The sequence below is a fragment of the Mrakia frigida genome (assembly GCF_051309035.1).
Source record: "Mrakia frigida strain ATCC 22029 unplaced genomic scaffold BDY24scaffold_43, whole genome shotgun sequence".
Lineage (NCBI taxonomy): Eukaryota > Fungi > Basidiomycota > Tremellomycetes > Cystofilobasidiales > Mrakiaceae > Mrakia > Mrakia frigida.
The window spans coordinates 84,934-109,893 of record NW_027481238.1 but is presented as its reverse complement, the minus strand read 5'-3'; the positions used below and the strand labels follow the sequence as shown (position 1 = coordinate 109,893).

At 55.3% G+C, this 24,960-nt stretch overlaps 8 protein-coding genes across 8 annotated transcripts; 4 read left to right on the top strand and 4 right to left on the bottom strand.

The window, feature by feature from the left end:
* Positions 1–782: 782 nt before the first annotated feature.
* Positions 783–3,500, top strand: PAB1 (polyadenylate-binding protein; the record flags this gene model as incomplete). The annotated part of the gene is made up of 9 exons (XM_076638197.1): positions 783–801; positions 887–1,195; positions 1,303–1,448; positions 1,524–1,718; positions 1,802–1,871; positions 1,952–2,355; positions 2,455–2,804; positions 2,921–3,321; positions 3,421–3,500. The coding sequence occupies 9 exons, from the start codon at positions 783–785 to the stop codon at positions 3,498–3,500; spliced, it is 1,974 nt and encodes a 657-aa protein (XP_076492694.1).
* Positions 3,501–4,437: 937 nt separating this feature from the next.
* Positions 4,438–8,215, top strand: BDY24DRAFT_402934 (amino acid permease/ SLC12A domain-containing protein). The gene is made up of 23 exons (XM_076642305.1): positions 4,438–4,695; positions 4,773–4,832; positions 4,915–5,002; positions 5,098–5,136; positions 5,236–5,301; positions 5,424–5,530; positions 5,693–5,798; positions 5,870–5,908; positions 5,973–6,034; positions 6,105–6,313; positions 6,377–6,491; positions 6,572–6,612; positions 6,692–6,734; positions 6,815–6,881; positions 6,953–7,064; positions 7,137–7,180; positions 7,242–7,260; positions 7,334–7,414; positions 7,488–7,517; positions 7,583–7,594; positions 7,681–7,737; positions 7,831–7,943; positions 8,039–8,215. The coding sequence occupies exons 1-23, from the start codon at positions 4,599–4,601 to the stop codon at positions 8,151–8,153; spliced, it is 1,722 nt and encodes a 573-aa protein (XP_076492693.1). The 5' UTR covers positions 4,438–4,598; the 3' UTR covers positions 8,154–8,215.
* Positions 8,216–8,329: 114 nt separating this feature from the next.
* On the bottom strand, positions 8,330–12,581 carry SCY1 (Scy1p). Its single transcript, XM_076642304.1, has 18 exons — positions 12,241–12,581; positions 12,012–12,098; positions 11,843–11,910; positions 11,649–11,757; positions 11,359–11,568; positions 11,256–11,274; positions 10,970–11,176; positions 10,657–10,895; positions 10,418–10,562; positions 10,138–10,334; positions 10,031–10,061; positions 9,892–9,944; positions 9,759–9,819; positions 9,664–9,681; positions 9,510–9,599; positions 9,364–9,443; positions 9,089–9,301; positions 8,330–9,018 (listed from the first exon to the last, which is right to left on the bottom strand). Exons 1-18 carry the CDS (start codon positions 12,511–12,513, stop codon positions 8,422–8,424), a joined length of 2,697 nt encoding a protein of 898 aa, XP_076492692.1. The 5' UTR covers positions 12,514–12,581; the 3' UTR covers positions 8,330–8,421.
* On the bottom strand, positions 12,578–14,446 carry BDY24DRAFT_402931 (uncharacterized protein). The gene is made up of 3 exons (XM_076642303.1): positions 14,378–14,446; positions 14,124–14,283; positions 12,578–14,005 (listed from the first exon to the last, which is right to left on the bottom strand). Exons 1-3 carry the CDS (start codon positions 14,395–14,397, stop codon positions 12,728–12,730), a joined length of 1,458 nt encoding a protein of 485 aa, XP_076492691.1. The 5' UTR covers positions 14,398–14,446; the 3' UTR covers positions 12,578–12,727.
* Positions 14,447–14,502: 56 nt separating this feature from the next.
* BDY24DRAFT_402928 (NAD(P)-dependent oxidoreductase) lies at positions 14,503–16,594 on the top strand. Its single transcript, XM_076642302.1, has 7 exons — positions 14,503–14,787; positions 14,935–15,197; positions 15,314–15,467; positions 15,572–15,678; positions 15,847–15,953; positions 16,092–16,255; positions 16,384–16,594. Exons 1-7 carry the CDS (start codon positions 14,543–14,545, stop codon positions 16,460–16,462), a joined length of 1,119 nt encoding a protein of 372 aa, XP_076492690.1. The 5' UTR covers positions 14,503–14,542; the 3' UTR covers positions 16,463–16,594.
* Positions 16,595–17,198: 604 nt separating this feature from the next.
* On the bottom strand, positions 17,199–18,571 carry BDY24DRAFT_402924 (complex I NDUFA12 subunit family protein). Its single transcript, XM_076642301.1, has 5 exons — positions 18,514–18,571; positions 18,238–18,323; positions 18,047–18,125; positions 17,680–17,796; positions 17,199–17,467 (listed from the first exon to the last, which is right to left on the bottom strand). Exons 1-5 carry the CDS (start codon positions 18,538–18,540, stop codon positions 17,336–17,338), a joined length of 441 nt encoding a protein of 146 aa, XP_076492689.1. The 5' UTR covers positions 18,541–18,571; the 3' UTR covers positions 17,199–17,335.
* A 280-nt stretch (positions 18,572–18,851) lies between these two features.
* On the top strand, positions 18,852–20,722 carry NAM9 (mitochondrial 37S ribosomal protein uS4m NAM9; the record flags this gene model as incomplete). The annotated part of the gene is made up of 4 exons (XM_076637580.1): positions 18,852–19,220; positions 19,386–19,694; positions 19,823–19,915; positions 20,141–20,722. 4 exons carry the CDS (start codon positions 18,852–18,854, stop codon positions 20,720–20,722), a joined length of 1,353 nt encoding a protein of 450 aa, XP_076492688.1.
* Positions 20,723–21,108: 386 nt separating this feature from the next.
* BDY24DRAFT_332081 (Golgi complex component 7-domain-containing protein) lies at positions 21,109–24,448 on the bottom strand (the record flags this gene model as incomplete). The annotated part of the gene is made up of 3 exons (XM_076637132.1): positions 21,109–21,423; positions 21,496–24,030; positions 24,341–24,448. Coding segments are annotated over 3 exons (2,958 nt in total), but the record flags the coding sequence as incomplete, so codon positions are not given.
* Positions 24,449–24,960: the final 512 nt, after the last annotated feature.

The window sequence follows — 24,960 nt, the reverse complement described above, 5'->3', positions numbered from 1 at the left end:
TGTCACTTCAGATCTACTAGAACCTCTTCCCGGGATCAGAATCAACCTGTTTTTGGTCGTCCCCTGGCTGTGCCGGCCCTCGACCAAATCTTCGAAGTCGTCCCCCCCTAGGAACCCTTTGTGCCAACCACCTCCTCACTTTTCCACACCCAAACTTCTTCCCTCTCCCTCCTCCCCCTCTCCTAAAGGTCCCTCCTAAACCTCTTAAAACCCACGTCATCGCTTCAACCTCAACCCAGATCCATCAGGTTTAGGCTAGGACAAGAAAAACGTGAGTTCAACCTTCTTCTCTTCTTCTCTCCTTCCCGGGTTGGTGGTGGCTCAAGGAGAAAAACAAAGGGAGCTGTGAGCAAGGGCCTCGAGAAGAGCTCTGAGGAATGGTGGTGGTGAGCTTCGAAGCGGGGAAGGGAGGGAGGAGAGGTGGAAGTTGGAAGGAAGGAAGGGAAAGGGAAAGGGAGGAGGTCGTGGTTGGTGGACTCGAAGAAGCGACTCGTTTTCTCTTCCCTCTCGACATTGGTCGATAAAAAATGGGACCAAGATATGGAAGGCTGGCTTCCAATCTTCCAAATCCACCAACTTTCGAGTTTGGATGCTCATTTAACGAAGGGAGGGCGAGCTCAACCTTCTCCTTCCTCGCTGGCTTCCTGGTTGTCTCCCTTCCCTTGTTCTCTCTTGAACTGACTCTCCTTCCTCCTCTTCTTCTCCTACGTGCCTCTCTTCTCTACAGCCTTACAGTAACGACAACCTCTCCCCAAACCCCCAACTCAGAAAACCAGATAAAGATGTCCTCCGCCGATATCAGTTCGTTCACTTTCTACTCTGTCCTTTGACTTTTTCGCGCGCTCGTTCCTTGTTCCTGACCTTCCTCTCTCCTCCCTTTCTCCAGAGACCGAGTCCACCTCTCCCAAGGTCGAGGCTGCTGCTCCCGTTGCCGCTCCCGCTTCCCCCGTCACCGTCGCTCCTGCTGCTCTCCCCGCTGTTCAGGTCGCCGCTACCGCTGCTGCCAACGCTGCCGCCAACCCTGCTCCCTCCGCTTCCCTCTACGTCGGAGAGCTCGACCCTACCGTCACCGAGGCCATGCTCTTCGAGATCTTCAACATGATTGGACCCGTCGCCTCTATCCGAGTCTGCAGGGACGCCGTCACCAGGAGATCTCTTGGATACGCCTACGTCAACTACCTCAACTCCGCTGATGGTCAGTTTCCCTCTCCTCACCCTCGTCTCTCTCCCTTCCTCGTTCGTTCGAGCTGAACCGAGATCGAGAAACTGACTCCCTTCTCATCTTCGTCTTCGATTCTACAGGAGAGCGAGCTCTTGACTCCCTCAACTACTCCCTCATCAAGGGACGAGCCTGCCGAATCATGTGGTCCCAGCGAGACCCTGCTCTCAGGAAGACTGGACAGGGAAACATCTTCATCAAGAACCTCGACGAGGGAATTGACAACAAGGTGTGTATCTTCGACACGAGCTCGATCGGTTTCTCTTTCCTCCTCGCTGACTCTCGATCCTCTCTCTTCCTTCAGGCTCTCCACGACACTTTCGCTGCCTTCGGAAACGTCCTCTCCTGCAAGGTCGCCGTCGACGATACTGGAGCTTCCCGAGGTTACGGTTTCGTCCACTACGAGACCGCCGAGGCTGCCGACGCTGCCATCAAGGCCGTCAACGGCATGTTGCTCAACGACAGGAAGGTCTTCGTCGGACACCACGTCTCCAAGAAGGTACGTTCGAGCGAGGTTCCCTTCTTCTTTCGTCGAACTCTCTTCGCTGACTTCCTTCTCTTCTTATTCTTCGACTTTTCCAGGAGAGGCAGTCCAAGATGGACGAGATGAAGGCTCAGTTCACCAACATCTACGTCAAGAACGTCGACGCCGGTTCGTCTTTTCTTCGCTTGCCTCTCGTCTCCCTTCGAAACTCCTGCTGACTTCCTTTCCTCTCTTTTCTCCTTCCACAGAGGTCACCCAGGACGAGTTCACCGCTCTCTTCGAGAAGTTCGGATCCGTCACCTCCGCCGTCCTCCAGTTCGACGAGGAGACCAAGGTCTCCAAGGGCTTCGGATTCGTCAACTTCGACAACCACGAGGACGCTCGAAAGGCCGTCGACGAGCTCAACGACTCCGATCTCAAGGGCAAGAAGCTCTTCGTTGCTCGAGCCCAGAAGAAGTCCGAGAGGGAGGACGAGCTCAGGAAGAGCTACGAGGCCTCCAGGCAGGAGAAGATGACCAAGTTCGCCGGAGTCAACCTCTACGTCAAGAACATCGACGACGAGTGGGACGACGACAGACTCAGGTCCGAGTTCGAGTCCTTCGGATCCATCACCTCGGCTAAGGTCATGAGGGACGAGGGAGCCAGGTCTCGAGTGAGTCTTTCTTCACGTCGATTTCGACGCGTCTCTTTCTCTCTCTTCCTTTTCGACGCTGACTGCCTTTCTTTTTCCCCTTTCTTCTTCTTCTCGTAGGGCTTCGGATTCGTCTGCTTCACCGCCCCCGAGGAGGCTACAAAGGCCGTCGCCGAGATGAACGGACGACTCTCCTCCAACGGAAAGCCCCTCTACGTCTCCATCGCCCAGCGACGAGACGTTCGACGATCCCAGCTCGAGTCTCAGATCTCGATCCGAGCTTCCCAGAGGATGTCGATGGTCAACCAGATGAACCCCATGGGAGGCTACTACCCCGCTGGAATGCCTCCTCCCGGAGCCTACCCTCAGCAGCAGCGAGGACCCCCCATGTACGCTCAGCCCGGCATGGTTCGACCTAGGTACGCTCCCGCCCCTGGAGGATACCCCCAGCAGCAGCAGCCCATCTACCCGTGAGTCTATTGATTCTCTTCGCTCGAACTTGTCGTTTATTTCGAGCTTTCTCGTCGCGTCGGTTCGAAATCAAAGCTGACTTCTCTTCCCTTCCTTGTTTTTTCCTCTCTCTTAGCGGAATGGCTCCTCCTCCCGCTGGAGCTCTCCCTCCCGGTTACCGAGGACCCGCCGGACAGCAGAACGTCCGACCCCGAGCCCCTGGAGGACCTCCCAACGGCGTTGCCCTCCCTGGTGGAGGACCCCCTGCCATCCCTGGAGCCACCTCCCGAGTTCCTCCTCGACCCGTCGCCGCTGGACCTCGAGCTCCTACCGGACTCACCGCCGCTTCCCTCGCCGCTTCGTCTCCCTCTGAGCAGAAGCAGACCCTCGGAGAGGCTCTCTACCCTCTCATCGCCGCCATCAACGATCCTCTCGCCGGAAAGATCACCGGTATGCTCCTCGAGATGGACGTTTACGAGTTGCTTCACCTCATCGAGACCCCCGAGGCGTTGCTCGCTAAGACCAACGAGGCTATGGGTGAGTTCTTTCCTTCTTTTTTCTGTCGTTTCGAGCTCGTCGAAGTCGCGTCGTTCGAGATCAAGTCGCTGACTCCTTGCTCTCTTTCTTCTTCCACAGCCGTCCTCGACCAGTGGGCTGCCGAGTCTGGAGCCGCTGCTGCCGCCGCCGCCGCTCCCGAGCCTACCCCCGCTGCTTAAATCGCTACTCGGAATCCTTCATCAGTTTCTTCTCTAGCTTTTCCCTCCCTTCCCTTTCCCATCCTACCTTATCTCTCTCCCTTCCCTCCCTCCCCTACGCTCTAGTTTCTCTCCTCCCCCCCCTAGTAGTCTAACGTTTCTATTCTTTCCCGTTGGCAGTCGAGACGAGGAAGTAAACGTGGTTGGCCCATCTTTCGTTTTCTCCTTTCCCCTTCTCTTCGTCCTTTCAGCGGGATCCCATCTTTACGTTTGCCTCCTTCTTTCTTCCCTTGCCTTGCCTGCGAGGGTGAGGGAAGCTTTTTTTGAGTATTTTTTTCTTTTTGCAGTCTTTTTACTTATGCTTTCTTTTCTCAATCGTCGAGGCGGGAAAGAAAGGGAGAGAGAGAGAGAAGAGAACGAGCGGGAAGGAGAGGAGGGGAGAGACGCGACGGGGACTGAAGTCGACGGGAAGTCTCGACTTCTTTGCTCGTGACGAAACGATTGGCTGGCGAGGTTAAAGGTAGAGAGTCGTGACATCGTGAAAGTGAAAAGTAAGGGTACTAGGGAGGGTAGACCAGCGACAGTGTCAGGAGGAAGGAAGGTTGAAGCTCAACTTTCTGAGCTCGAGCTCTCTTTCTCGTCGGTCTGTCTCTTCTCCTCCTTTCCTCTCGACTCTCACGACGATTTCGGGCTCAACTCCAGAGCGACTCCCATCGCGTTTCAAGGAAATATCTCGACATTGCGCCTTCTCCATGGACGCAGAGAAAATTCTCCTCGTCTAAAGGTGGACCCTCCCTCGACGCGCGTTTCCTCCCCTCCTCCCCCCCTCCCTCCTCCTCCCTCCCTCGTCTCCCTTTCCCTCTAGAGATCACCATAAATCCCTCTTGCCTCTTCTCTTCCCCGTCGTCAAGAACTTGGCCCGTCGGGGGCTCCTGCCTTCTCCCCTCAGATTCCGATACACCATTTGCTCCCTCGTCTTGATCTGTCTTTTTTTCGTTGGTCTTTGGCGGCTGAAGCTAAAGGCCTCGCCATCCGTCGCCATCCTCGTTGACAGTCCTGACCTTTTCGCAGGTTCGACGAAGCTCTTTGCTCCCAACTCTCATCAGCTAGAAGTCAGTCATGTCGCAAACTCTGGACGCTCAAGGACAGTTTTCATCGCCCGAGGAGGACGTCGAGAAGAAGGGACTTGATCGAGAGGACTTTGAGGTCGATCCAGGTGAGCTCAGAGCCTCAGACTTACTTTCGATCTTCGTCTTGCAGTTGAGCTGATTTTTGAACTCTACGCCTGAGCAGTAGCACTAGAGGTCGGAGGAGAAGGAGGAGTGAAGAGAAACTTGAAGGAGCGACATCTGGGTGAGCTCGACCTCTCCTTCCTCTTGCATCCTTTTCGCTGCTGGACGAAGAATCTGAGATTCTACTACCTCTTCGGATATAGCTATGATCGCGCTGGGAGGAACCATAGGCACGGGATTGTTCGTCGGGAGTGGTTCTGCGTTGGCGAATGGAGGACCTGTCGGCGCACTGTCAGTTCAAAGCTCGAGCTCGAAAGGAAGCGGCTGGGTGGAGAGAACGAGAGCTTTGCTGGTTGAAACCCTGACCTGATATTGTTCGTTACTAGGCTGGGATACCTGGTGATGGGTCTTGCCGTGTACTCCATGTTCGTACCTTCGTGAATCCAGATCCGAAGATTCCAACGCGCGTGCTGACTTCCCTTCCTTTTGCTTCTTTCCCGACGCGTCGTCTCATCTTTCACCAGGATGATCGCTTTGGGAGAGATGGGAACTCTATTCCCTGACTCGGGGAACTTTACTCACTTTGCCACGTGAGTTCGAATCGCTTTTGGAAGAGCAAGGGAGGGAAAAAGGTCAAGGACGAGGCAGAGAGCACCGATTCGAACAAACGTCGAAGCTGATCCTTTGTTCCGTTACACGTTCTCTTTCTCAGCCGATTCTTGGATCCCTCTATGGGATTTGCCGTCGGTTTAAACTTCGCCTACTGCTACTCGATCTCTCTGCCTGTCGAGCTCGTCGCCTCAGCCTTGGTTATCGAATGTGAGTCTACTTCCGTCGTTCCAGCCCGAGAACAACATCAGCAAGTTTTCGACGGGTCCCGATTTAACAAACGGAAGAAGGCCCGAGGGGAAGGGAGGAAGGAGAATGGGCCTTAGCGACCGAACGCGTCTCTGTCGCTGACCGCGATCTTTTCACCCCCAGACTGGAACGCAACTATTTCCCAAGCAGCTTGGATCGCACCACTGTTCTTCCTCATCCTCGTTGTGAATCTGCTACCGATTTACGTCTACGGAGAACTTGAATTTTGGTCCGTTTCCTTCGTCTCCCTCTTCGCCCTCCGAACCGCCCGCTGACACCATTTGTCTCTTTCCTTTCCAGGTTCTCTGCTATGAAAATCACCGCCATCGTAGGATTGATGTGAGTGCTTTTCTTCAGCATGAAGGAGTTTGTCTCCAAGACTGAATCTTCCTTCCCGCTTCAGCATTCTCGGAATCGTTCTGAATTGCGGAGGAGGACCTGCTGGAGACTACATAGGATTCAGGTGTTCGTAGATCTCATTTTCTCGATCTGTTCGTAGCTCGGAAGGCTGATTCCTCCTTCCTCCTCGTCGTAGATTGGAAAGACCCGGGTCCGTTCGCTCAACTCGAGGCTGACGACGGGACGATCGTAGCGGGAAGCTGGGGACGTTTCCTGGCCTTCTGGTCCGTTATGGTTCAGGCTGCATTCAGCTTCATCGGCGTAGAAGTAGTGTCGATTACTGTAGGAGAAGCTCAGAATCCAAGGGTCGCCTTTCCCAAGGCCATCAGGCGGACGTTTTGGAGGGTGAGTCAATTTCCCAGGCTCGAACAGCGACCGAGCCTCCTCTGACCTCTCAGCTTGGGACAGATTATCATCTTCTACGTGCTCGGAATCCTCGTCATCGGCCTTCTGGTTCCCTACAACTCCGAGCGACTCTTGAATAGCAATGGAAACGACGCGTCGGCCAGCCCCTTCGTTATCGGTTCGTCTCCTCCCTGTTCCTCTCGCTTCGATCGCTCGGCTGAACCTACCACCTTCTCTGACTTATCTACTCCTTCACAGCGATCGAAAACGCTGGAATCAAGGCTCTCCCTTCAATCATCGTACGCTGCTTTCCCTCCCTTCCCGCCGTTCGTGATCCCTCTGACCTCGCACTTTTCCTTCGGATCCTCGTCGTAACAGAACGCCGTCATTCTAATCGCTGCTTGGTCCGCTGGAAACTCTTGTGAGCAGATTCTTAGGCTGCTCTTGCCCTCGTCCTCCGTTCGAGACTGCTTGCTCACCGCGTCCTTTCGAGACTGCTAGATCTCTACGCCGCCAGCCGAACGCTCTACTCTCTCGCCATCGAAGGAAAGCTACCCAGGATCTTCAGGTACGAGTGCCCTAACATCAGGAGAGGCCAAGCCTGACCTGATCTCTTCGCTTGCTTTCATTTCTTCGCAGGTATTGCACGTCATCTGGTCTCCCGCTCTACTGTATCGCTGTTTCTGGATCGTTCGGGTTCCTAGCTTTCCTCAGTCTGGGAAATGCTGGAGCCAACTCAGTCTTCAACTGGGTGAGTCTCTTCGGTCGTTAGCCACGTCGAGGCGCGTCGTGCTGACTTCTTCTCGCCTCCGTTCTCTCGCAGCTGTACATTATTTCAAGCATCACTGGTATCATCACTTGGCAGGTGTGAGTGCTCTATGCTGCTCCAGGTGACGAATCATCTTCTGACATCCTTCCGTTTCTACAGCATCCTTGCAAGTCATCTGGTAGGCTCAGCCGTTTCCTCGACTTTCCTTCGAAACGAACACGACCTAAATCCTCTTCCTCTCATCCGAACAGAGGTTCTACTACGGAATGAAAAGGCAGAACTTGAGCCGTGACAATCTCCCTTGGAAGGCGCCTTTCCAGCCTTACTCTTCGGTGAGTTCGAGGGCGAGGGAAGACACGAGACGCGTCGAGAGTCGAGCTGACTTCCCGTTCTCTCCTTCGATAGTGGTTCGGATTCATATTCTTCGGCCTTGTAGTGAGTTCTACCATCCCCATCTTACATCCTCCCCGAGCTGATTGTTGTCCTCTCAATGTGTCTAGATCTTGATGAACGTGAGTCGCTCTCTTCTTTGATTTCCTTCCGTTCCTCGCTACGACGTCTCAGGAACTGATGCATCTCCCTTGTTGCCCCTCTTTAGGGTTTTACCATCTTCATCGGTGACTCCTTCACCTTCACTGGTCTTGCTACCGCCTACGTGAGTCCATGACTTCGCTTTCTTCTCCAGCCTCGATCCTCTTCCGCTCGACCAACACTAACTAACTTTCCCTTTCCTTTCTCGCTTTGAAAGATCTGCCTACCAATCTTCGGAGCTTTCTGCCTTCTGTACAAGCTTTTCGGGGGCGCTGGCGAGCGGTCAGGTCCTCGCAAGATCTTCAGGCTCACGAAATGGGTTTCGCTCGAGTTCGTCCCCGCTCGACTCTGCTCTTCCTTGGTGACTTGCTTCTGGAACGTCTTACCTGACTCTTCTTCGTCTTCTTTTTTTGCATCTCTTCAAGGGACATGGATTTCACGACGGGTCTCCGAGAACTGGACGAGATGGACGCGAGAGAGCAGCTCAAGAAGGAGAAGCCGAAGTCTTGGGCGGCGAGGGTCTGGAGCGCCCTGTTTTAAGTATTTTCTTTAGTTGCTCGTATAGATGTGTGTGTGGATGACGATCAAAGTTATTTACTTCATTCGAGGGAAAGTCCGTCGAAGAAACACGACGCGTTGAAAGGAAGACGCGACTCCCGTCTCGACTTGGACTCTTGCGTTCAGAAACAATTGATCTTCTTCTACTTCTATTCATTCTCCACTTCAAAGAAGCGTTTTACCCTTCATGAAGATCGTTAAACTCAAATCGAAACACCAGATCTCTCCCGTTCGAGTCCCCTCCCCTCCCTCACGCGAACGGATCAAACTCATCCGCCACCGCCTTCTTGCTCGCCGCCGATCCAAATTGAGGCTTGGCCGTGCTCGTGGGTTGCATGACACCGAACGAGTAGCCGGGGGGAGGTTTCGCGGCTTGCTGAGGTGGTCGATTCGGAGCGAGAGGAGGGGAGGAGAAGGAGTTGAGTTGAGGAGGAGGTAGGGGTTGGGCGAAGGTAGAAGGAGGAGCGGGTTTTGGGAGCATAGGTGGGAGGGTAACGTTGTAGTTTGGCCGAGATGATTGTTGTTGTTGAGAGGAGGAGGAAGAGGAGGAGACGGAGGACGAGGCAGGGTAGAGGGTTGGGAAGGATGTTGGAAGGGACGGTTGATGAGCTGAGGTTGGAGATAAGGGTTGGAAGGAGGAAAGAGGAGGAGGCAGAGGTGGAGTTGGGAAGGCCGCTGAGTTGAAGGTCGAGGAGGGGATGGAACGAGCTCCGAGGGACACTCGTGCGGCGTGCGTCGAGGTCGAGGAGTTTCGAGAGAACGAAGGTGGAGAGGGTTGGATGAGTGCTGGCGGAGAGTAGACCTGTTGAGGTGGAGGGGAGGTGAAAGAAGGGATGGAGGGAGTGGTCTGCCAAGGAGAACGAGACGCGTCGAGGTCAGCAAAGCTCGACGAAAGATGGACGACAGACGCTACTCACAGCCACAGGAACGGAATCCCAAGGATCATCTCCCCATGGATCAGAGGCAATGGCAGTTCCACCGTTGAGAGCCTGAGGAGGAGCTTGACTTCGACCTCCGCCGTTGACGAGCGATTCGAACGAGACCTCAGGGACTCCGTTCGACGAGCTGCCGTTTTGGTTCGAGGCGTAAGATGTAGTTTGGCTTTGGATCCGATGGTTCTCACGAAGATGCTAAAGGAGCGAGGAAGAAAGAGTCAGTACGGGCATCGAACATCGAAGAGACGCGTCCTCACCTGAGCATGCTCCTGCTCGATTCGAGCTCCGAGGGTCTTGATCGTCGCCATGAATCGACCGAACTGTTCAACGTTGAGCACTGAGAAGTAGACGAGGTCAGTCTTGAGTCTCGAGAGAGAGTCTTCGTTGAACGGCTCGGACTCACGAGGACCCATCGAGAACGACCAAAGTTGAGGGAGGACGAGAGTGGCGACAGCTTCTCGGTCGACCTTCACCCCCATGGCTTCGTGAACGGCTGCAAGACGAACATCGAGGTCAGAGACGAGACGTAACGTTTTAAAATGGGAAACTTGACTCACCCAAAGTCGCCATCATGACTGTAAGGCGAAGGTGACAGATAATCGAGCAGTCAGTTATGGGAAGACAAGAGAGAGAAGGCTTCGACTCGACTCACCATCAGGCTCCTTGGTCTTGATCTTGGCGAGCAGAGGGACGAGTTTTTGAGTGAGAGAGACCTGTCAAACGGGAAATCGCATGGCGAGTCAGCGTCAACCTCGAGAGTCGAGCTCGAGGCAGAGGAGACTCACCTTATCGAGCACCTTGATCATCGAAAGGAAGCACTCGAGCGTCTTGACCTTGACTGCAAGAAGCGAAACGAAAGAGGGATGAAGTCAGCAACGAAAAAAAAGGGAGACGCGACGAGCAGGAGTCGAGAAGAAAACAAACCACTCAAGACTCGAGTTTTAGTAAAGAGAATCTGAAAGAGGAAACGCAAGTGATGAGCGGGGTGTTCTCGAAGGAGGAAGGAAGAGAGAAGAACGGCGAGAACGTACCGCAACTTTAACGAACAGAACCTCCTGAATACTGCCCACGTCCAGCACGTCCAGCAAGCTCGGTACCGTCTTGAGCCCTCGTTCCTGCACCTCCGGATGTTCCGAGTCGAGCGAGTTGTAGATGAGAGGCATGATGTGTTCTCGGAAGACGGTTGACGAGGTCTTCTCGATGAAGAGCGGGAGACTGTCTAGGAGAGCTAAGGAACGAAATAACGAGTGATCTAGTCAGCTCGGACGTCGAAGGGAAGAGTAAGAAGGTAAGAAGGGAAGGGAGACTCACTAAGCATGTTCTGAGGTGGATCGGTAAGAGCGAAAAGAGGTTGCAGGGCTGGAAGAGTAGCAGCGTTGAATTCCTCCTTCGTTTGAGTTTTGGCGATCTCGAAGACGTTGGGAAGCAGGAAAGGAAGTAGCCAGGGGTCCTTCATCTGGAATCCAACAACCAAGAAAGCACGATCGAGAAGTCAGCAAGCGTCCAAACCAGAAGTCGTCGACGCGTCGTCTCTCTTCTCGCAAACTCACCTCCTCCAACAAACTAGGCAAGATCTTCCTCTTCCTCAGCCTCTCCGAAAAGTTCGGAAGCACTCTCAACAGTCCCCTCAGGAAGGTAGCCTTCTCCTCCTTGGGTTTCGAGCTGAACGTCGACCGATCGAGGAAGAGAAGGGTGGAGATGGCGAGGTTCGAGAAGAACGGTTGGGAAGGGAGAGTGAGAGCGGAGAGTCTGCTACCGGAGGTTCGAGTGATGAGATGGGAGAGGAGGTCTGTCGACGAACACAGAGAAGAGATGTCAGGTACCGGGAACAAGAGCGAACGAAGCAAAGGAGAGGGCGCTGACCTTTCAGATCATTCCCCAACTTCGCCATGGCCGTCGAGCTCCCGATGTCGCCTCGAGCTAGACGATCCGCGTTCTGTCGAAGAGTTTGGAGCGAGTTGTGATTCTGGAAAGGAGGACGTCCTCCCAAGTGAACGGCGTAGAGAACGCATCCGAGAGCGTAGAGGTCCGAGGCGGTCGTGAGACGTTCGTCCAACGCGTACTCGGGATCTAGAGAACGCAAGGTCGAGAGATCGAGTTAGTGCGACGATTGAATACTCCTGAGTGAGCCTTTCCAGTGACCACTCACCCATATAGTCGAACTTCCGCTGTAAGAACGAAACGAAACCAAGTCAGCCGTCGTCTCTCCCTCCCGAAGCAGTCGCCTCGAATCCGCTCCTCAACAAACTCACCTGCACCGACTCCGGCATCCTAGCATCGTACTCCGGGAACGTCCATCTCTCCGAGCTCTCCAACGAAGTCGTCATGTTGAGCGCTCCGAGCTTCCAGTCTCCCTTCGCGTTGATGAGGATGGCGTCCGGACTGAGGTTGTTGTGAATGAGCTTCGCTTGGGTGTGAAGGAACGAAAGACCGTGAGCGATCTGGAGGATTCCTTTCTGAATCTAGAGAAGAGGAGAAGCAACGGCAGAAAGGTCGTCAGCTCCAGAGAAGAGGGAGAGGAGAGAGAGGAGGGAGGACGAACCTCCGTCTCGTCCAAGTCAACTCCGTCAAGAACTCCTCCTGGCCGAGCTGAAGCGAGGGTCCCGGAGAGGGAGGAGATGATGGGTTCAGTGGCAAAGGTGATTTCGGATCTGTAAGAGCACGATGGTCGTACACATTCAGCTCGAACTGCAAGCTCAGCGAGGGAAGGAAGACGGAGCTCATGTGCGAACTGACCTCGTCTCCTCCATAGGTTCTACCATCTCGAGGACGCAGGGATGACGCAGACGAGACAACGAGGTGGCCTGAGATCGGGATTCACAACCTGAAAATCAGCCTCTGCAAGCTCGGATGGGAGGAATGAGGGACGAAGGGAAGGAAGGGAAGGGAGGAAGTCCGAGCTCACCTCCTTCCTCAAAACGGCCAGCACCTGCTCCTTCCCGTTCTTGAGCGTATCCAAAGCCTTCTTTTCGAAAATCCAGACCGAGACAACCTGTTCCAGAGAGCGACGAGTAGAGAAACGACGCGAGGGAGAGTAGGCAAAGGAGAAGGAAGGAGGTCAGCACAGGACGGACGAGAAGCGAGCTCGCCTCCCCTCCCTCCCTTCCTTCCCTCGCTACAACCAGCTCACTCACCTTATGCGTAGTCTTATTCGTAGCCCTTACGATCTTCCACAGCCCAACCGAGAACGGGGTCACCTCGCTTCCTGGAGCAAGAGCTGGTAGAGGCGAGGCTGCTGCACTCCTTCCGAACGCTGGCGACGAAGCAGCTCGTTCGGCAGCTTCCCTCGCTCGAGCTAGGGTCTCCTGAGTGGCAGCAGCGAAGGATCCAGGTTGGGCGGGGTTGTGGATGGTGTAGTTGGTGTTGAGAGCCGAACGAGTCAGGAAGGAGGAGGCGGCGGCGAGCATCTCGGGCGAGGAGGTGATGGCTGTTTGGAGGACGAGAGCTGGCGAGCTCAGGAGGAGGACGAGAGACGGTTTCGGAAGCGTTTTTTTAGTTGGATACGTTTGAGCTCGCCGGACAAGCAAGATAGAAGTACATGATCGTTATCGTAAAGTGGTAGTAAAAGAAAAGCAAAACGTCTCCTCGTTCCTCCAACCCTCCTCGAATTCCAAGACGCGTTCACGTCGCCTCATCCTTCTTCTTCCCTCCCTCCTCCTTCCCCTTCTTCTCCATCTTCTCCAGCATCTTCTTCATCACCTCCTCCGACCAAGGAACCACCCAATCATCGAACACGTCGATCCCCAAGTACTGCACCACCTCCGTCAACCTCTCCATCGCGTCTGGAGCGTTCTCCTGATCCTCGAGGAGATCGCTCCAAGAGACAACATGGTTGAACTCGAGGTAAAGAAGGGAAGGAAAGTAATCTCTCCACTTCTCTTCTTCCATCTCGTCCTCCTCGGAGTCGTCGGAGTCCTCGTCTCGGCGGTCGAAAAGCAACTGCTCGAGCGCCGAAGCGAGTCGACTGATGGCGTTCGTTCGAAGAGTAGGGTGGTTGCAAGGGTTGAAGGGTGGGAGGATGCGACGAAGGTGAGGGATGATGTCCTCCGGTTCGAGGACGATGATCTGGAGGGTTGGATGTTCCAAGGCGAGGACCTGAGGGAGATGGACGTCGAGGATCTGGAGGGTGACGAGGTTGGGACAGAGGTCGACGAGGGGGAGGAGACGTCGGAAGACCCGATGGAAGGAAACGAGGGTTTCCGGATCTCCGAAGTCGGGACATTCGTCCTCGTACGTCCTGTCCCTTCGGACCGAGTTCGAGAGGTCGTTCCCGAGGAGAGTGAGGTACTTGATCGTCTCTCCTTGAACGTCGAAGAACGGTTCGAGATGGGACGCAACGAGCTCGGTCCCGCTGATCCTGACGGATTTGAGGTTCGGGTATCGGCGGAGGAGGGTGATTCGGACGTCGCATCCAACCCCTTCGTCGGTGGTGAGCTTGAAGGACGTGATGGAGGGAGGGAGTCGGATCTGAACGGGGGGAGGAGGAGGTAGTCGATGTCTCGTCGAACTATGATGAGTGATGGCTAGTTCAACTTCCTCGAGGGACCGCAACTTCTCTCTCCCGTGGAGTAGAAGAGCGGAGTCGACGGGAGCGAGGATTCCGAGGGTGAGGACTCGACTGCATGGGTGGAGGGAGGAGAGGATGGCGTCGGCGTTGACCTCTGGGAAGATGCCTACTCTGCGAAGGTTCGGCATGAGTTTGAGGAGACGAAGGGAACGAAGAGCTTGGTCGGGGCTGTTCTTGGAACCCAACTCCAAGTGGAAGACCTCGGTGTGTTGGAAGAGGGTTCTTCGCGAACTGGCGGTGGAGAAGAGGTGGGTGAGGGTCGAACGAGATTGGAAGTAGCTTCGTCGTCGAGAGACGGAGATGTCTTTGTAGAGGAGAGGAGTAGCGGAAGCCTGGAACGAGGGACGAAGATACAGCGGTGGATCGAGTTAGTCGAAGCACAGGTGGAGAAAGAGAAGAGATGGGCTCGACGGAGGGAGGAGGGAAGAGAAGAAGGGAAAGCGGTCTGACGTTGCATCGTTTGTCGACGAGGCAGAGCGAAAGAAGGTTCTTGTAGGGACGTGAGATTTCGGTAGGACTGAACTCCGTGATGAGAATCCAATCCTCTCCCATTCGGTTGGCGACGTGGAAGGCGATCTCGTCGAGGATCTCGGGAGCGAGGGAGGAGAAGCTGAATGAAGAGGGAGAGGAGGAAGAAGAGGAAGAAGGATCGGTCAGCGCCTCTTTCGAGCTCTCTCTCGTAGCAAATGGAAAGATGGGCTCACGAAGCTTTGGGTAGAGCCATGCTGAGCTTGTAGAAATCTGAGGAAAGGGAGGGATGGTGGAAGTCGAGGGTCAACTCGAAATCGAAAGCTCAACCTTCCTTTCCTTCCCTCTTTCTTTTGTTCCCGCAACCTACAACACCCTTCAATCTCCCTTGTTTTCTCACCATGGCTCTCGCTCGACGCTCCTCGTCTCTTGCCTTCATTGGTCTTCCGAACTCGCTCTCCTCTCCTATGGCGACGAACCTGTTCTTGCGGTCGACTGAACTCGCCCAGCATCGAGAAGGAGATCTCGTCGTGGTCGAGCAGGACGATGGAAAGTTCGGAGTCTTCATGCACGAGCTGGGTATGATGGGAGGAGGGTTGGGAGAGGCTACGGCTAAGAGGGTCAAGAGAGTTGGAAGTGGAGCAGAGTGAGTGCAGACAAAGATAAAGACGGAAGGAGGAGAGTTTGTTGAGCTCGACGCTTTCCTTCCTTCTCCCTCCTCTCCCCTCTCTCTGCCTCTTCTTCGCCTCTTGAGAGCTGACCATGTATGCTCTCTTCTCTTCCACTTCTACAGAGCTGCCACGCTCTCCTCAACTCTCATCACCTCCCTCCCTTCTTCCTCGGTCCTTCAATCGACCTACCTCCTCCCTCCTCAATCGATCCTCACCACGCTCAAGGGACAGTCCTTCCCTCCCTCCCAGCATCTCCCAAAAGGAATGCACACCCTCCTCATCGATACCTCAACTCTCGACGTAGAAGTCTTCCGAAGCGTAGCCAGGCAGATGGGAGAGCAGACGAACGGTGGGACGGGGATGGTCGACGCTCCGTTTTTGGGAGGTGAGTCCGTTCGGTTCCGTCTGTTTCTTCGTTCACTCGTAGAGAGCGTTGGAGATCAATAAGTAGCCGAGCATACTGAAATTCTTCGTCTGCTTTCTCATCTACTACGTTCCCAGGCCTCAGTCAAGCCAAAACAGGTCGACTTCAGTTCCTCGTTGGAGGAACGCAACCCGCCTTCGAAGCAGCTCAGCCTCTTCTCAACCTCATGGGGAACAGAGTCACCCATTGCGGAGATTCAGGAGCAGGTTTGAGTGTTAAGGTTATCAGCAGGTTCGTTCATCGCTTGCTTTACTGCTCGACTCCTTTCGAATCGTCCTGACGGATTCGATCCGACGCGTCTCTCTCCCTCTCTTCTCTCTCACTCCTCACTCCAGCCTGATAACAGGAATCAACCAAATCGCTCTCTCGGAAGGCCTCCTCCTCGGATCTCGTCTCGGTGTGGATTCCAAGGTCCTCTCGAGCGTGATCACTAATTCTTCGGGTGCGTCTCGTCTTCGCCCTTCTCTCGCACTCTTCCTCCTTCCTTCTTCCTTTTGTCCTTCTCCCTTTCCTTTTTTTTCGCTCTCTCCTTTCTCTCTTGCGCCGATTCCCGTACTAATTCTGCCTTCTCCTCTCCCGATCCAACCCTCCCGTCCTTCTTCCTCCCCAGCCCAATCCTGGTCCGCCTCCGCCAACTCTCCCATCCCCTCCCTCTCACCCAACCCTCCCTCCCTCAACGGTTTCAACGGCGGTCATTCTACAACGGAGATGCTTAACGTACGTATCTCTTTCCCTTCTCTTTTCAACCAACCCAACCCGACCCCGACCCTGACCCTCCTCTCCCTCCGTCCCCCCCCTCTCTTCCTCCCACTCCCTCTTTCTTCCCCTCCTCGTCCGGTTCACTTCGTTCACCAGGAAATCAAATTCGCCCTCAACGCCGCCACCTCCCTCGGAGCTCCTCTCCCGCTCGGCTACTCCGCCGCCATGCTGTACGAGAACGTCTGCGACGAGGACGTCGAGGGAGCCGTTCCGGGAGAAATGAAGGGCAAGGGGAGGAAGGATTTCTCGGTTGTTTACGAGTGAGTTGCGATGTACTACTGGGAGGAACGGTTCAAGAGGGTGTGGGCGCGGGGTGAGGAGGGGATGGGCGGCGAGAGAGGGAGGCGAGAGGAGCGACGAACTGACGCGCGTGTGTTTTTGGGTCCAGGTGGTTGAAAGAGAGAGCTGATGGAGGGGTGGAGAGCTGGGGGAGTGAGGAGGGAGGAGGGGAGCAGGCGTCGAAGTGATACGATGCCATTGGGAAGGAGAGAAGACGGAAACGAGGGAAAGGAAGGGACTCAGGAAGAGAGACGGAGGTACGAGACAAAGCGACGGTTGCCTCTCTTAGAACAGTTGACCACGAATTTTCCTCAGCTCGGACACCTGATCCACTGGAAACCCCATAGACTTGGAGCGGATCACAGCCATGTTGAGCGGTTTGGCGCGCGCGTCGCGTTTCTTCTCTGCGGTCTCCCTTCCTTCCTGTACGCTCCTTCCCTTGACCGGGCAGATGCTTATTCTCTCACGTATGATCGATACGCTTTTGCCGGGATTCTGTGACGTCCTGATCCTGATTGGTAGTAAATCCTGATTCTTTTGGGAATCGTTCGAACGACGACGCGTCCGGTCGCAACCCTCTCTTCCCTCTGCTTCCGGCCGTTCTGCCTAAGAGAGACTTCCACTACTTCTTCATTATCCTGTCAACGTATCGTTTCCTCCCTCTTAGGCTGCTCAGATGGTTGAATGGAATCAGCCAACGACGTTTCAGAATCAAAGAACGTTGAACTGTTTCAATCCGACTCGTCAAAAAGCTCTCGCTCTCTCCAGGTCGTGACCTCGTTTCTGTATCTTAGATCCTCCGAGCCAAAATGGGCCCGATGTTCTCTCTCTGCCTGCTTGACGACGACTAGCTCAACCCACCGACTTTCCCTGGTCGTCGCGTTTGTCCCTGCTCCCAGTCTTCCTCGTCGTCGTCCAGTCCAGTCAAAGGCGAAAGATCATCAAGAGCTAGAGTCGTTAAAATAAGAGAGAAGGTAAGAAGGTACAACGAAAATGAAAGCGAAAGGAGAGTGAGAGCGAAAGAGAAAGAGAAACGCGACGGCTGAGTCTCCGTCGTCCGTTCAAGCACCATCGACCGTCTCTCTCCCTCCCCCCCGAGCCGATACCTTAGGCGTCCAATCGATGATCTTGGGTCCCACGGTCGAGTAGGGTTTGTAAGCTCCTCGTGTGCCTGTGAGGGTCTCTCGATGGGCCTGAATTGGGTGAGAAACGACGCGTGGGGAGGACGAGCAAGGAGCGAGGGAAAGAAAGGGAAGAGAAGTCAGTTTTGATCGGCTGTTCCAGGGATACCGAAGATGGCCTCTTGCTCAAGAGCTGAAGGGATGCGACGTGTGGGAGGAGAGAGGAGGAGGAGGGGAAGAGAGGGAGAGGGAGAGGGAGAGGGAGGGGGAGGACGAGGACGAACCTGTTTCCAAGTCGGGGTGCAAGCCTTGAGGATAGGATCCTCGGGCGGAGGGAGTTCTCGGATATGGTTGAGCCAGGAGTGCCACTCTGGGGGGATTTGAGAGATTTGGTATTGATCCTGGGAGGGAGAGAGAAGAACGAAAGGGAGAGGGGAGAGGCATGAGCTTGGAGTCGTTTGTGATGAGCTCGGAAGTGTTCCGAAAGGAGTTTGAGAGAGTAATTTTTGATGAGGCGTCGAGAGAAGCGTCTCTCATACTACGGGCAGCATGACGTTGGACAAATCCATCGAGGGGAGATGGAGAGAGAGAGGCAAAGGAGAGAGAAGCATCGAAGATGGGACGGCGAGTCCAAGGGGAGACGGGACGAACCTGGTTCAAATCGACCCATCTGTGCCTTCCGGGAACTTCTTCTTCAGCGTTGAGGTTCTGGAAGTATCTGTTTCCGAATCTGAGAGAGGAATCACACGGCAGAGAGCAAGGGATGGATGAGCAACGTCGTCCCAAAGAGGGCGACGGAGGGCCCATCAGGCTGAGAGAGAGAGAGAAGGGGTCGAACTCACTCGTCTCTTCCTATGAAAGTTCCACTCTTTGGATCGCAGTGGTAGAGCATCTGTCGGAAGAAGTACCGGGGTCCAGTCCGGATGACCTTGAGAGAGAGAGAGAGAGGTTCGAAAGGGACGCAGACGAGGGGAAGGAGGGGCAAGAGAGGAAGGAAGGTGGAGAAGGGTCAGCGTGAACGTCCTTCTGTTTTGTCCCTGCGTCCTCCCAAAAGATCGCTCTTTTTCGAGTCGACTCTTGAGATGGAAGAGAGTAGGCTGAAGAGAGTGAAGACTAACGTTTGTTACGAATCTCTGCAAGGACATGGTTGTTGGATGGAGGACGCTGTCACGCTGAGGGACGTTTTCGAGAGAAGCTCATCGTCCTCTCCTCTCCTCTTCTCCCTCCCAACGATCAGCATCTTCAACCCACCTTTCCCTCTTTCTCTCCCCTTCCGTCTCCCCCCTTCCCCTCGCCCTCTTACTCTCGAGCTTCTCGCTCCTCAACTTGTAGCGAGATGTCGAAGGTTGTCGTCGAAGCCGTGGAGGTCGCTGCCAAAAGAGCGGCCGTCTACGGACCCGGTCACTTTGCGTCCATGCTGGGAGATCCTTATGAGCCCGGAAGGGCTGTCATGAGAATGGTGAGTTTCTTTAGCTTTGGGTTCTATAGGAGTCTGAGCGAGTGGTCCTGTAGGGGAAGGGAAGAGATTGAAACCCGAGCTCCTCCTCCTTCCCTTCCTTCTCTCGTCTCCTCTTCTCTCTCGATCTCCCTTCTCTTTCTCGTTCGGGCTCGTCTCCATCTCTTCGTCGTTGCTGACTCTATCTTCTCTCCCTTTCCTTTCCAGGCCTGGGACGCTCCTAATCTGTTCAACATCTGGCAGCGAAACATCGGTCCTCTCCAGGGCCAGTACTCGTTCGCTCGAACAAAGGACACCATCTATCAGAACCAGTTCTTCGCTCGGAAACAACTCAGAGGCTACTGGGGACAGAGGCTGAAGGAGAGAGGTGTAAGTTTACTCCGTTTATCCCTTTCTATATGGACGAAGAAGGAGGGAAGGAAGGAAGGAGCAAACGAGCTCGTCTCGTCTCGACTTTTCCCTTCAAGCTCAAAGCTGACCTTCCCTTCTCCTTCCTCCCCTTTTTGCTCTCCCTTCCCTCTTCTTCATCTACAGTTCCGTCGTTGGTACCTCCCCGCTTCCCTCCCTCTCATCACCTCCGGAGAACGAACCAACCCCAACCTCAACATCGCCGTCGGTTCGGCAACAAAGTTCTCTCGTCCAGGGAAGGAAGGAGGTCGTCGACAGATCGAGAAGGAGCAGCTCTACCGATACCACGCCGCCCAAGCTCCCATCGGTCCCTTCATGTTCAGGGAGATCGAGAGGAGGCTCGATCACGTCCTCTTCAGGGCTTGCTTCGCTACCAGTCAGCAGAAGGCAGCGCAGATGATCAGGGAAGGGCACGTCAGGTTGAACGGAAACATCGTGAGTTTCTTTTGTTGCCCTTTTTCTTCGTTCTTTCGACTCGGTATAGATGGAAGTAGAAGCTTTCAGGGGTAGAGCTAAGATTGCTGACCATCTTGTCGCCATCGTGCCGTTTCCATCTTGCTCAGGAGAAGCAATACCAGATCCGACTCCTCCCAGGCGACTTCCTCGAGGTCAACCCCGCCGCCGTCCCCTTCCTTCGTCGTCCTTCCGTCAAGGAGGTCTCTCTCGCTGGAGCTCGATCGCTAGGACTCGACTACGACACCGACGAGGGATGGTCGATCCTCCTTCGAGAGTACGCCGGACTCACGGACGAGTCTCAGATCGCTCAGATCGTCCAGAGCAAGAAGTTCTGTGGGATGACCTTGAAGGAGTGGGAGGCTGGAGAGACGGTTTCGGAGACGGGAGCCAAGGTCGAGGAGCCTAGCGAGGAGCAGATCGAGCAGGAGGCATCGAAGGAGGAGGAGGACGACGACACTGTTGAACCTCCCATTTCGTCGACGTCGTCCGTCATCGAGGAGGATTCCACTACCACCGCCGACGAGTCCTCAAGCTCAGAATCCCCCCTCGACCAACCTCCCCACCCTTCCCAAACCGACTCCAAACCCAAATCCGCCTTCCCTCGGGTGACCATTAAACGCTCCCCTCCCACCTCCTTCAAACCTCTCACGCCCACCCACTTCCCTCCCGAACCCACGGACGCTCCCAACTCGCTCCACTTCCACCTCCCTGCCTACTCGGGACCCTCCCTCTTCGTGCCAGCGTACATCCAGCCCAACTGGGAGTTCTGCACCGTCACCTACCTCCGTCACCCAACCGCTCGACACAACTACTGCGAGATCCCGAGTCCGTTCGACGCGAAGGGAGACGTGATGAGGGCTGGGTGGGAGTGGTACCAGAAGAGGAAGATTAGGATGAAGACGCACTCGGGAGGGTTGTTCCCTGGAGGAATCGATGCGAGGGCGAGGGCTGGGAAGTTGAGGGGACCCGAGACGAGGAGGTCGGGAGTGCACGAGGAGTTCTATTAGTCTTTGGTGTGTTATTTTGCTTGGTTCTTTGATTGCAATTTTTTCGGCCTTTGTTTCGAGACTCTTTGCTCGTGGCCTCTTGACTCGAGAGCTGCCCAACGACTCGGTGAGGAAGGCGCGTTGTCCCACGTCGACGCGTCGAACTCGTCGTCTTCCCTCTCGCTCCCTTGCTCTTTGGGGAAGATCTCCGCAGATTCTGCTCGACTTTCGCCTTTCTCTCTCTTCCTCACCACATGCCAGATTCCAAAAACATCGAGAATCTAGTCTAACTGAACTCAAATCGAAAGCCAATAAACCTCCCACAAACAAAACTAACTCGACGACCCCAAACCTCTCAGCTTCCCCACCCTCTCCAAGATCACCCCCCTACTCACATCCCTCGCCGACTCCTCCCCGTTCCTCTCGCTCTCTCTCCTCTCCACGAGTCTCGTCTTGAACTCCTCCTCCGTCGCCTCCATCAACTCCCTCCACTCCTCTCCCTCCGCCCAATCGACGTCCAACGCCCTCACCACGTTCACCAGGTAGCCCAGATCACTCCCGAGCTGAGCGGATCCTTTGGTGCTGAGGGTAGGGAAAGAGGGAAGGATGACGGTGGTGAGGTGGTTGAGGAGGGAAAGGGTGAGGGAGGAGAGGTGAAGGGAGGTGACGGTTTCTGGGTCGAGAGCCGCAGGGACGGGATGGGAGGGAGAAGGAGGAGGAGGCTGGGTTGCTGATGATGGTGGTGGAAGGGACGAGGAAGGGATGTTCGAAGTTGGAGAGGTAAGTGGCGAGACGGCCGCTTGGGAAAGGAGCGGGATCTTGGGTTTCGACGACGCGTCCGACGACGAAGATGCGGTGGTGTTGGGAGGAGGGGGGTTGGCTTCCCCTTGAGCTTCGGCTGTGAGTTCCTTGAGGGCTTCGAGATCGATGAAGGGGAGGGTTTCGATGGAGAAAGCGAGAGCGTCGTCGTCGGCGTAGACTTCAAACAGTCTCGGGAGGTTGAGGAGTCCTTCTCCGACGCGGGAGACGATGTCGGTTGGATCGAGGGAGAAGGTAGGGACGACGAGAGCGTTGCTCTTTTTCGAGGGTGCGGGTGTGATTTGGGTCCAGACTGGGAGGGAAGGGTAGGTGGAGAGGAGGTGGTGAAGTGGGGAGAGGATGGTTTGTTGGAGGAAGAGTTGGGAGGAGATGGTGAACTGAGTGAGGGATTTCCGAGATGGATCGAGGAGATGAGGGAGAGGAGAGCTGGAGTTGGATTGAGGCGTGGATGGGACCTGAGCTCCGAAGGTGTGGGAGACTGCCGGGGAGGGAGGGAAGAACGAGGGAGTCTTGAGTTGGGTGTGGGAGGAGGAGGAAGGCGCTGGGAGGTGCTCGAGGAGTTCGTAGAGTTCCTTTGTATTGAGCGACGATTGCTGAAGAAGGGAGATCGCTCCTCGGGTAGTTCCACTGACGAAGAGTCCGGAGGGATCGTCTCGAGCGGCGAGGAAGGCTTGGGCGACCTGGTGAAGGGAGAGGATGAGCTTGCTCTCGAACGACGCGAGTCGATCCTGAATTCCTCGACATGTTCCGAGGAGGTGAAGGGCGAGTTGGAACGTTCCCCAGTCCTCCGAGGTGTAGTCCATTCCGTCGAAGTCGATGGAATCGAGCTCGTCGTCGGCGTCTCCGTTCCTTCCAGACTTCTTCCCAGTCTTCGGCCTGGCTCCTCCGTCCTTGAAGAGAGCTCCGCACCTCTTCAAGAACGAAGCGAACAACTCGTTGATGGATCCCACCAGTCCAACCGCTCCGTAACCATGCGTAAAAGCCAGACACCTCTCCAACGCTCCCTCGACCATCCCGAACACGGCCACCGACCTCTCCCAGACGATCCTAGCCGAGTCCTCTCCCTCTCCTCCTCCGAACGACGACGACGACGAGCTGGATCCGATCTCCCTATCCAGCTGCGAGGCGAGAAGACGAGACTCGAGGGAGGCGTACTCGGACTGGAAGTCGAGGAAGGGTTCGAAGATGGCGTTCTCCCAAGGTCCTCCTGCTCCTCCTGTGCTCGAGTCCAAGGATTCGATTCGAGGAACCGAGATGGAGAAGGCCGTGAGGCGACGAGAGAAACGACGACTTCGAGTTGTTTTAGGTTCGTCTGATCCTCCTCCGATTGTTGGTACCGTTCCTGGACTCGAGGCGGAGGCGATGGGACCTGGACTCGTCGCGAAGACGGCGGCTGAGAATCCGAGCTTGTCCATCGTCGACTGGATCCCGACGGCGAGGTCTTCGGTAGCCTTGAAGGATTTGATGAGTTCCGTGAGAGCTGCTGGGCCGTGGAACTCGAGGAGGGATTCGAGTCGTTGAGGAAGGGAGGGAGCGAGAGCGTCGAAGATGGAGATGATGAAGGAGGAGAGGGTGGGCTGAGGATCGGGGAAGATGGCTGGAAGGAGGGTTCGTTCTTCCGAGATGAGGAGGAGGACGTTGGTGTAGAATTGAGGAAGGAAGATGTTGAGAGAGGTGGGTGGTGGAGGGGAGGCTGCTGCTGACCGACCGGTTTCTTGCGAGGACGATTTGGCCATGTCGAAGTCGAGCGCTCCTCCTCTTGACCTCGAGTTGGACGACTCTCCGCAATCCACCAGCTTGGCCTTGTCCCACATATCCACCACCGCAGCTCTCCTCGACCCGTAGTAGTACCCTCTGAACTCTCCCTCCCTCTGAATCATCCCGAAGATCCCAAAGAAGCTCCTGCATCCGTCCTTGTCCTTCTCGTTGATCGCCTTGACGAGAGCTGCACTGAGCGACGCCTCGAGGTGGTTCTGCAGACTGAGGAGCAAGCTCCGTCGAGCCTCGTACTCGGTAGTGTTGTGAGTGAACACGGATACCGACTTGGACGCTTCCGAGAGCCTGACAGCTGCCTTGGAGAAGAGGGAGTCGGCGAGGAGGGAGGTGAACTCGGCTTCGAGGGACGACCAGGATTCCGCTTCGAGGAGGACGGCGAGAGTCGACTCCATTCCTGTCTTGACCTTGTCGAGGTAGGTGAGCCGTTCGAGGACGGCGACGGTTTCCTGATCAGGACGATCTCCTTCGGGTCCATGCTCGGTGGTAGGAGAGAGGGAGGAGTGGTTGAGAGCGTCGAGGGAGGAGGACGAGGCTGATTTGGCTTCGACGGTGTGGAGGGAGAGATGGAGGGAAGCTGCTGATTCCCGCATGAACTGGAGGTCGTAGGTAAGACGAGGAACCGTCCTGGAGATGTCGTGGATGGTTTGTTCGAGCTGAGCAGACGTGTCTTGAGAGATTCCGGAGAGACGTCCGAGGAGGGTTCGAACGCTGTTGTCCAGAGCGGTGAGGTCCATCTGGGAGAGCAGCAAGTCGATAGAGGAGCGATAGTCAGTCCTTTGACCCAAGAAGACTGTCGAGGAGAGATGGTAGCTGTTGCAGGAGGAGGAAGGGAGGAGATGCCAGCTCGACCTCAAAGGTGAGCTCGCGACTCCTTCCTTTCCTTCCTTCGCCCGACCTGGAACCCCAGCAGCATATCCTTCAATCCCAGACTTCGACATTCTGCTCTTCGCCAGCCACGCTCCAGTACAAACACGCCCAAAGCTCTCCTCCACCAGGTTCGGCTCCTCGCTTCTCCTCCCTCGCCGTCGACGAGCTCAACTCGACCCACGAACTCACCTGATCTCCCTCCTTCAACATCTCATCCTCTAGTGGATCCAGCAGATCGTTCAACCATCCACTGACGTCTCCTTCGTAGGGATCCAAGGAAGCGAGGAGGTCGGTCGAGGATCCAAAGGGAAGGAAGCTGGACCCATCTTGATCTTGAATCGCTTCGAGCTCGTCGCCGTTCGGGAGATTGAGGGAGGGAGTTCGAAGGAGTTGAGCAGGTCGAGGAGAGGTCATGGAATGAGCTGAGAGTGAACCCAAAGAAGCGTAGAAAGGTCAGCTTGAGAAGAGATGGGAGAGGTCCGACGAGATGGAGGGAAGGAGGACGAGTTGAACGAACAAAGGAAGAGCTCCTACAGAACCGACGAAAGCGAGATTGGCGTCTACGAAATCCTAGAGCTGAGAAGGAAGTCCTGAGTAGAGAAGGGAAGGGGACCGAGAAGAAGGATTTAAACGGTCGTGAGGGTTTGGGAGAGGAAGGAGAACGAGAGCTCGAATCATCTTGTCCTCCTCGACGACGACCTCCTCCCTTCCTTCCTCTTCGCTTCATCACCACACCTAAACCTTCAAGTTCCCTCCCATGTTAGACTTTCTGATGCCTTTCTCTACATTCCAAGTCA

Bases quoted from the DNA above. Each gene is read 5' to 3' on its own strand.
- BDY24DRAFT_402934 (XM_076642305.1), top strand. From the start codon at position 4,599: ATGTCGCAAACTCTGGACGCTCAAGGACAGTTTTCATCGCCCGAGGAG. The intron at 6,492-6,571 runs GTTCGTCTCCTC...ACTCCTTCACAG, and splicing joins GGCCAGCCCCTTCGTTATCG to CGATCGAAAACGCTGGAATC. The intron at 6,735-6,814 runs GTGAGCAGATTC...CGAGACTGCTAG, and splicing joins TTGGTCCGCTGGAAACTCTT to ATCTCTACGCCGCCAGCCGA.
- SCY1 (XM_076642304.1), bottom strand. From the start codon at position 12,513: ATGCTCGCCGCCGCCTCCTCCTTCCTGACTCGTTCGGCTCTCAACACC. The intron at 10,563-10,656 runs GTGAGTTTGCGA...GTTGGATTCCAG, and splicing joins TGCCTAGTTTGTTGGAGGAG to ATGAAGGACCCCTGGCTACT. The intron at 10,062-10,137 runs GTACGTTCTCGC...TTCCTCTTTCAG, and splicing joins TTCTGTTCGTTAAAGTTGCG to ATTCTCTTTACTAAAACTCG.
- BDY24DRAFT_402928 (XM_076642302.1), top strand. From the start codon at position 14,543: ATGGCTCTCGCTCGACGCTCCTCGTCTCTTGCCTTCATTGGTCTTCCG. The intron at 15,954-16,091 runs GTACGTATCTCT...TTCGTTCACCAG, and splicing joins CTACAACGGAGATGCTTAAC to GAAATCAAATTCGCCCTCAA. The intron at 16,256-16,383 runs GTGAGTTGCGAT...TTTTGGGTCCAG, and splicing joins GATTTCTCGGTTGTTTACGA to GTGGTTGAAAGAGAGAGCTG.
- BDY24DRAFT_402931 (XM_076642303.1), bottom strand. From the start codon at position 14,397: ATGGCTCTACCCAAAGCTTC. The intron at 14,284-14,377 runs GTGAGCCCATCT...CTCTTCATTCAG, and splicing joins ATGGCTCTACCCAAAGCTTC to CTTCTCCTCCCTCGCTCCCG. The intron at 14,006-14,123 runs GTCAGACCGCTT...CCCTCGTTCCAG, and splicing joins TCGTCGACAAACGATGCAAC to GCTTCCGCTACTCCTCTCCT.
- BDY24DRAFT_402924 (XM_076642301.1), bottom strand. From the start codon at position 18,540: ATGTCCTTGCAGAGATTCGTAACAAAC. The intron at 18,324-18,513 runs GTTAGTCTTCAC...CTCTCTCTCAAG, and splicing joins TGCAGAGATTCGTAACAAAC to GTCATCCGGACTGGACCCCG. The intron at 17,797-18,046 runs GTTCGTCCCGTC...TCTCCCTCCCAG, and splicing joins GATGGGTCGATTTGAACCAG to GATCAATACCAAATCTCTCA.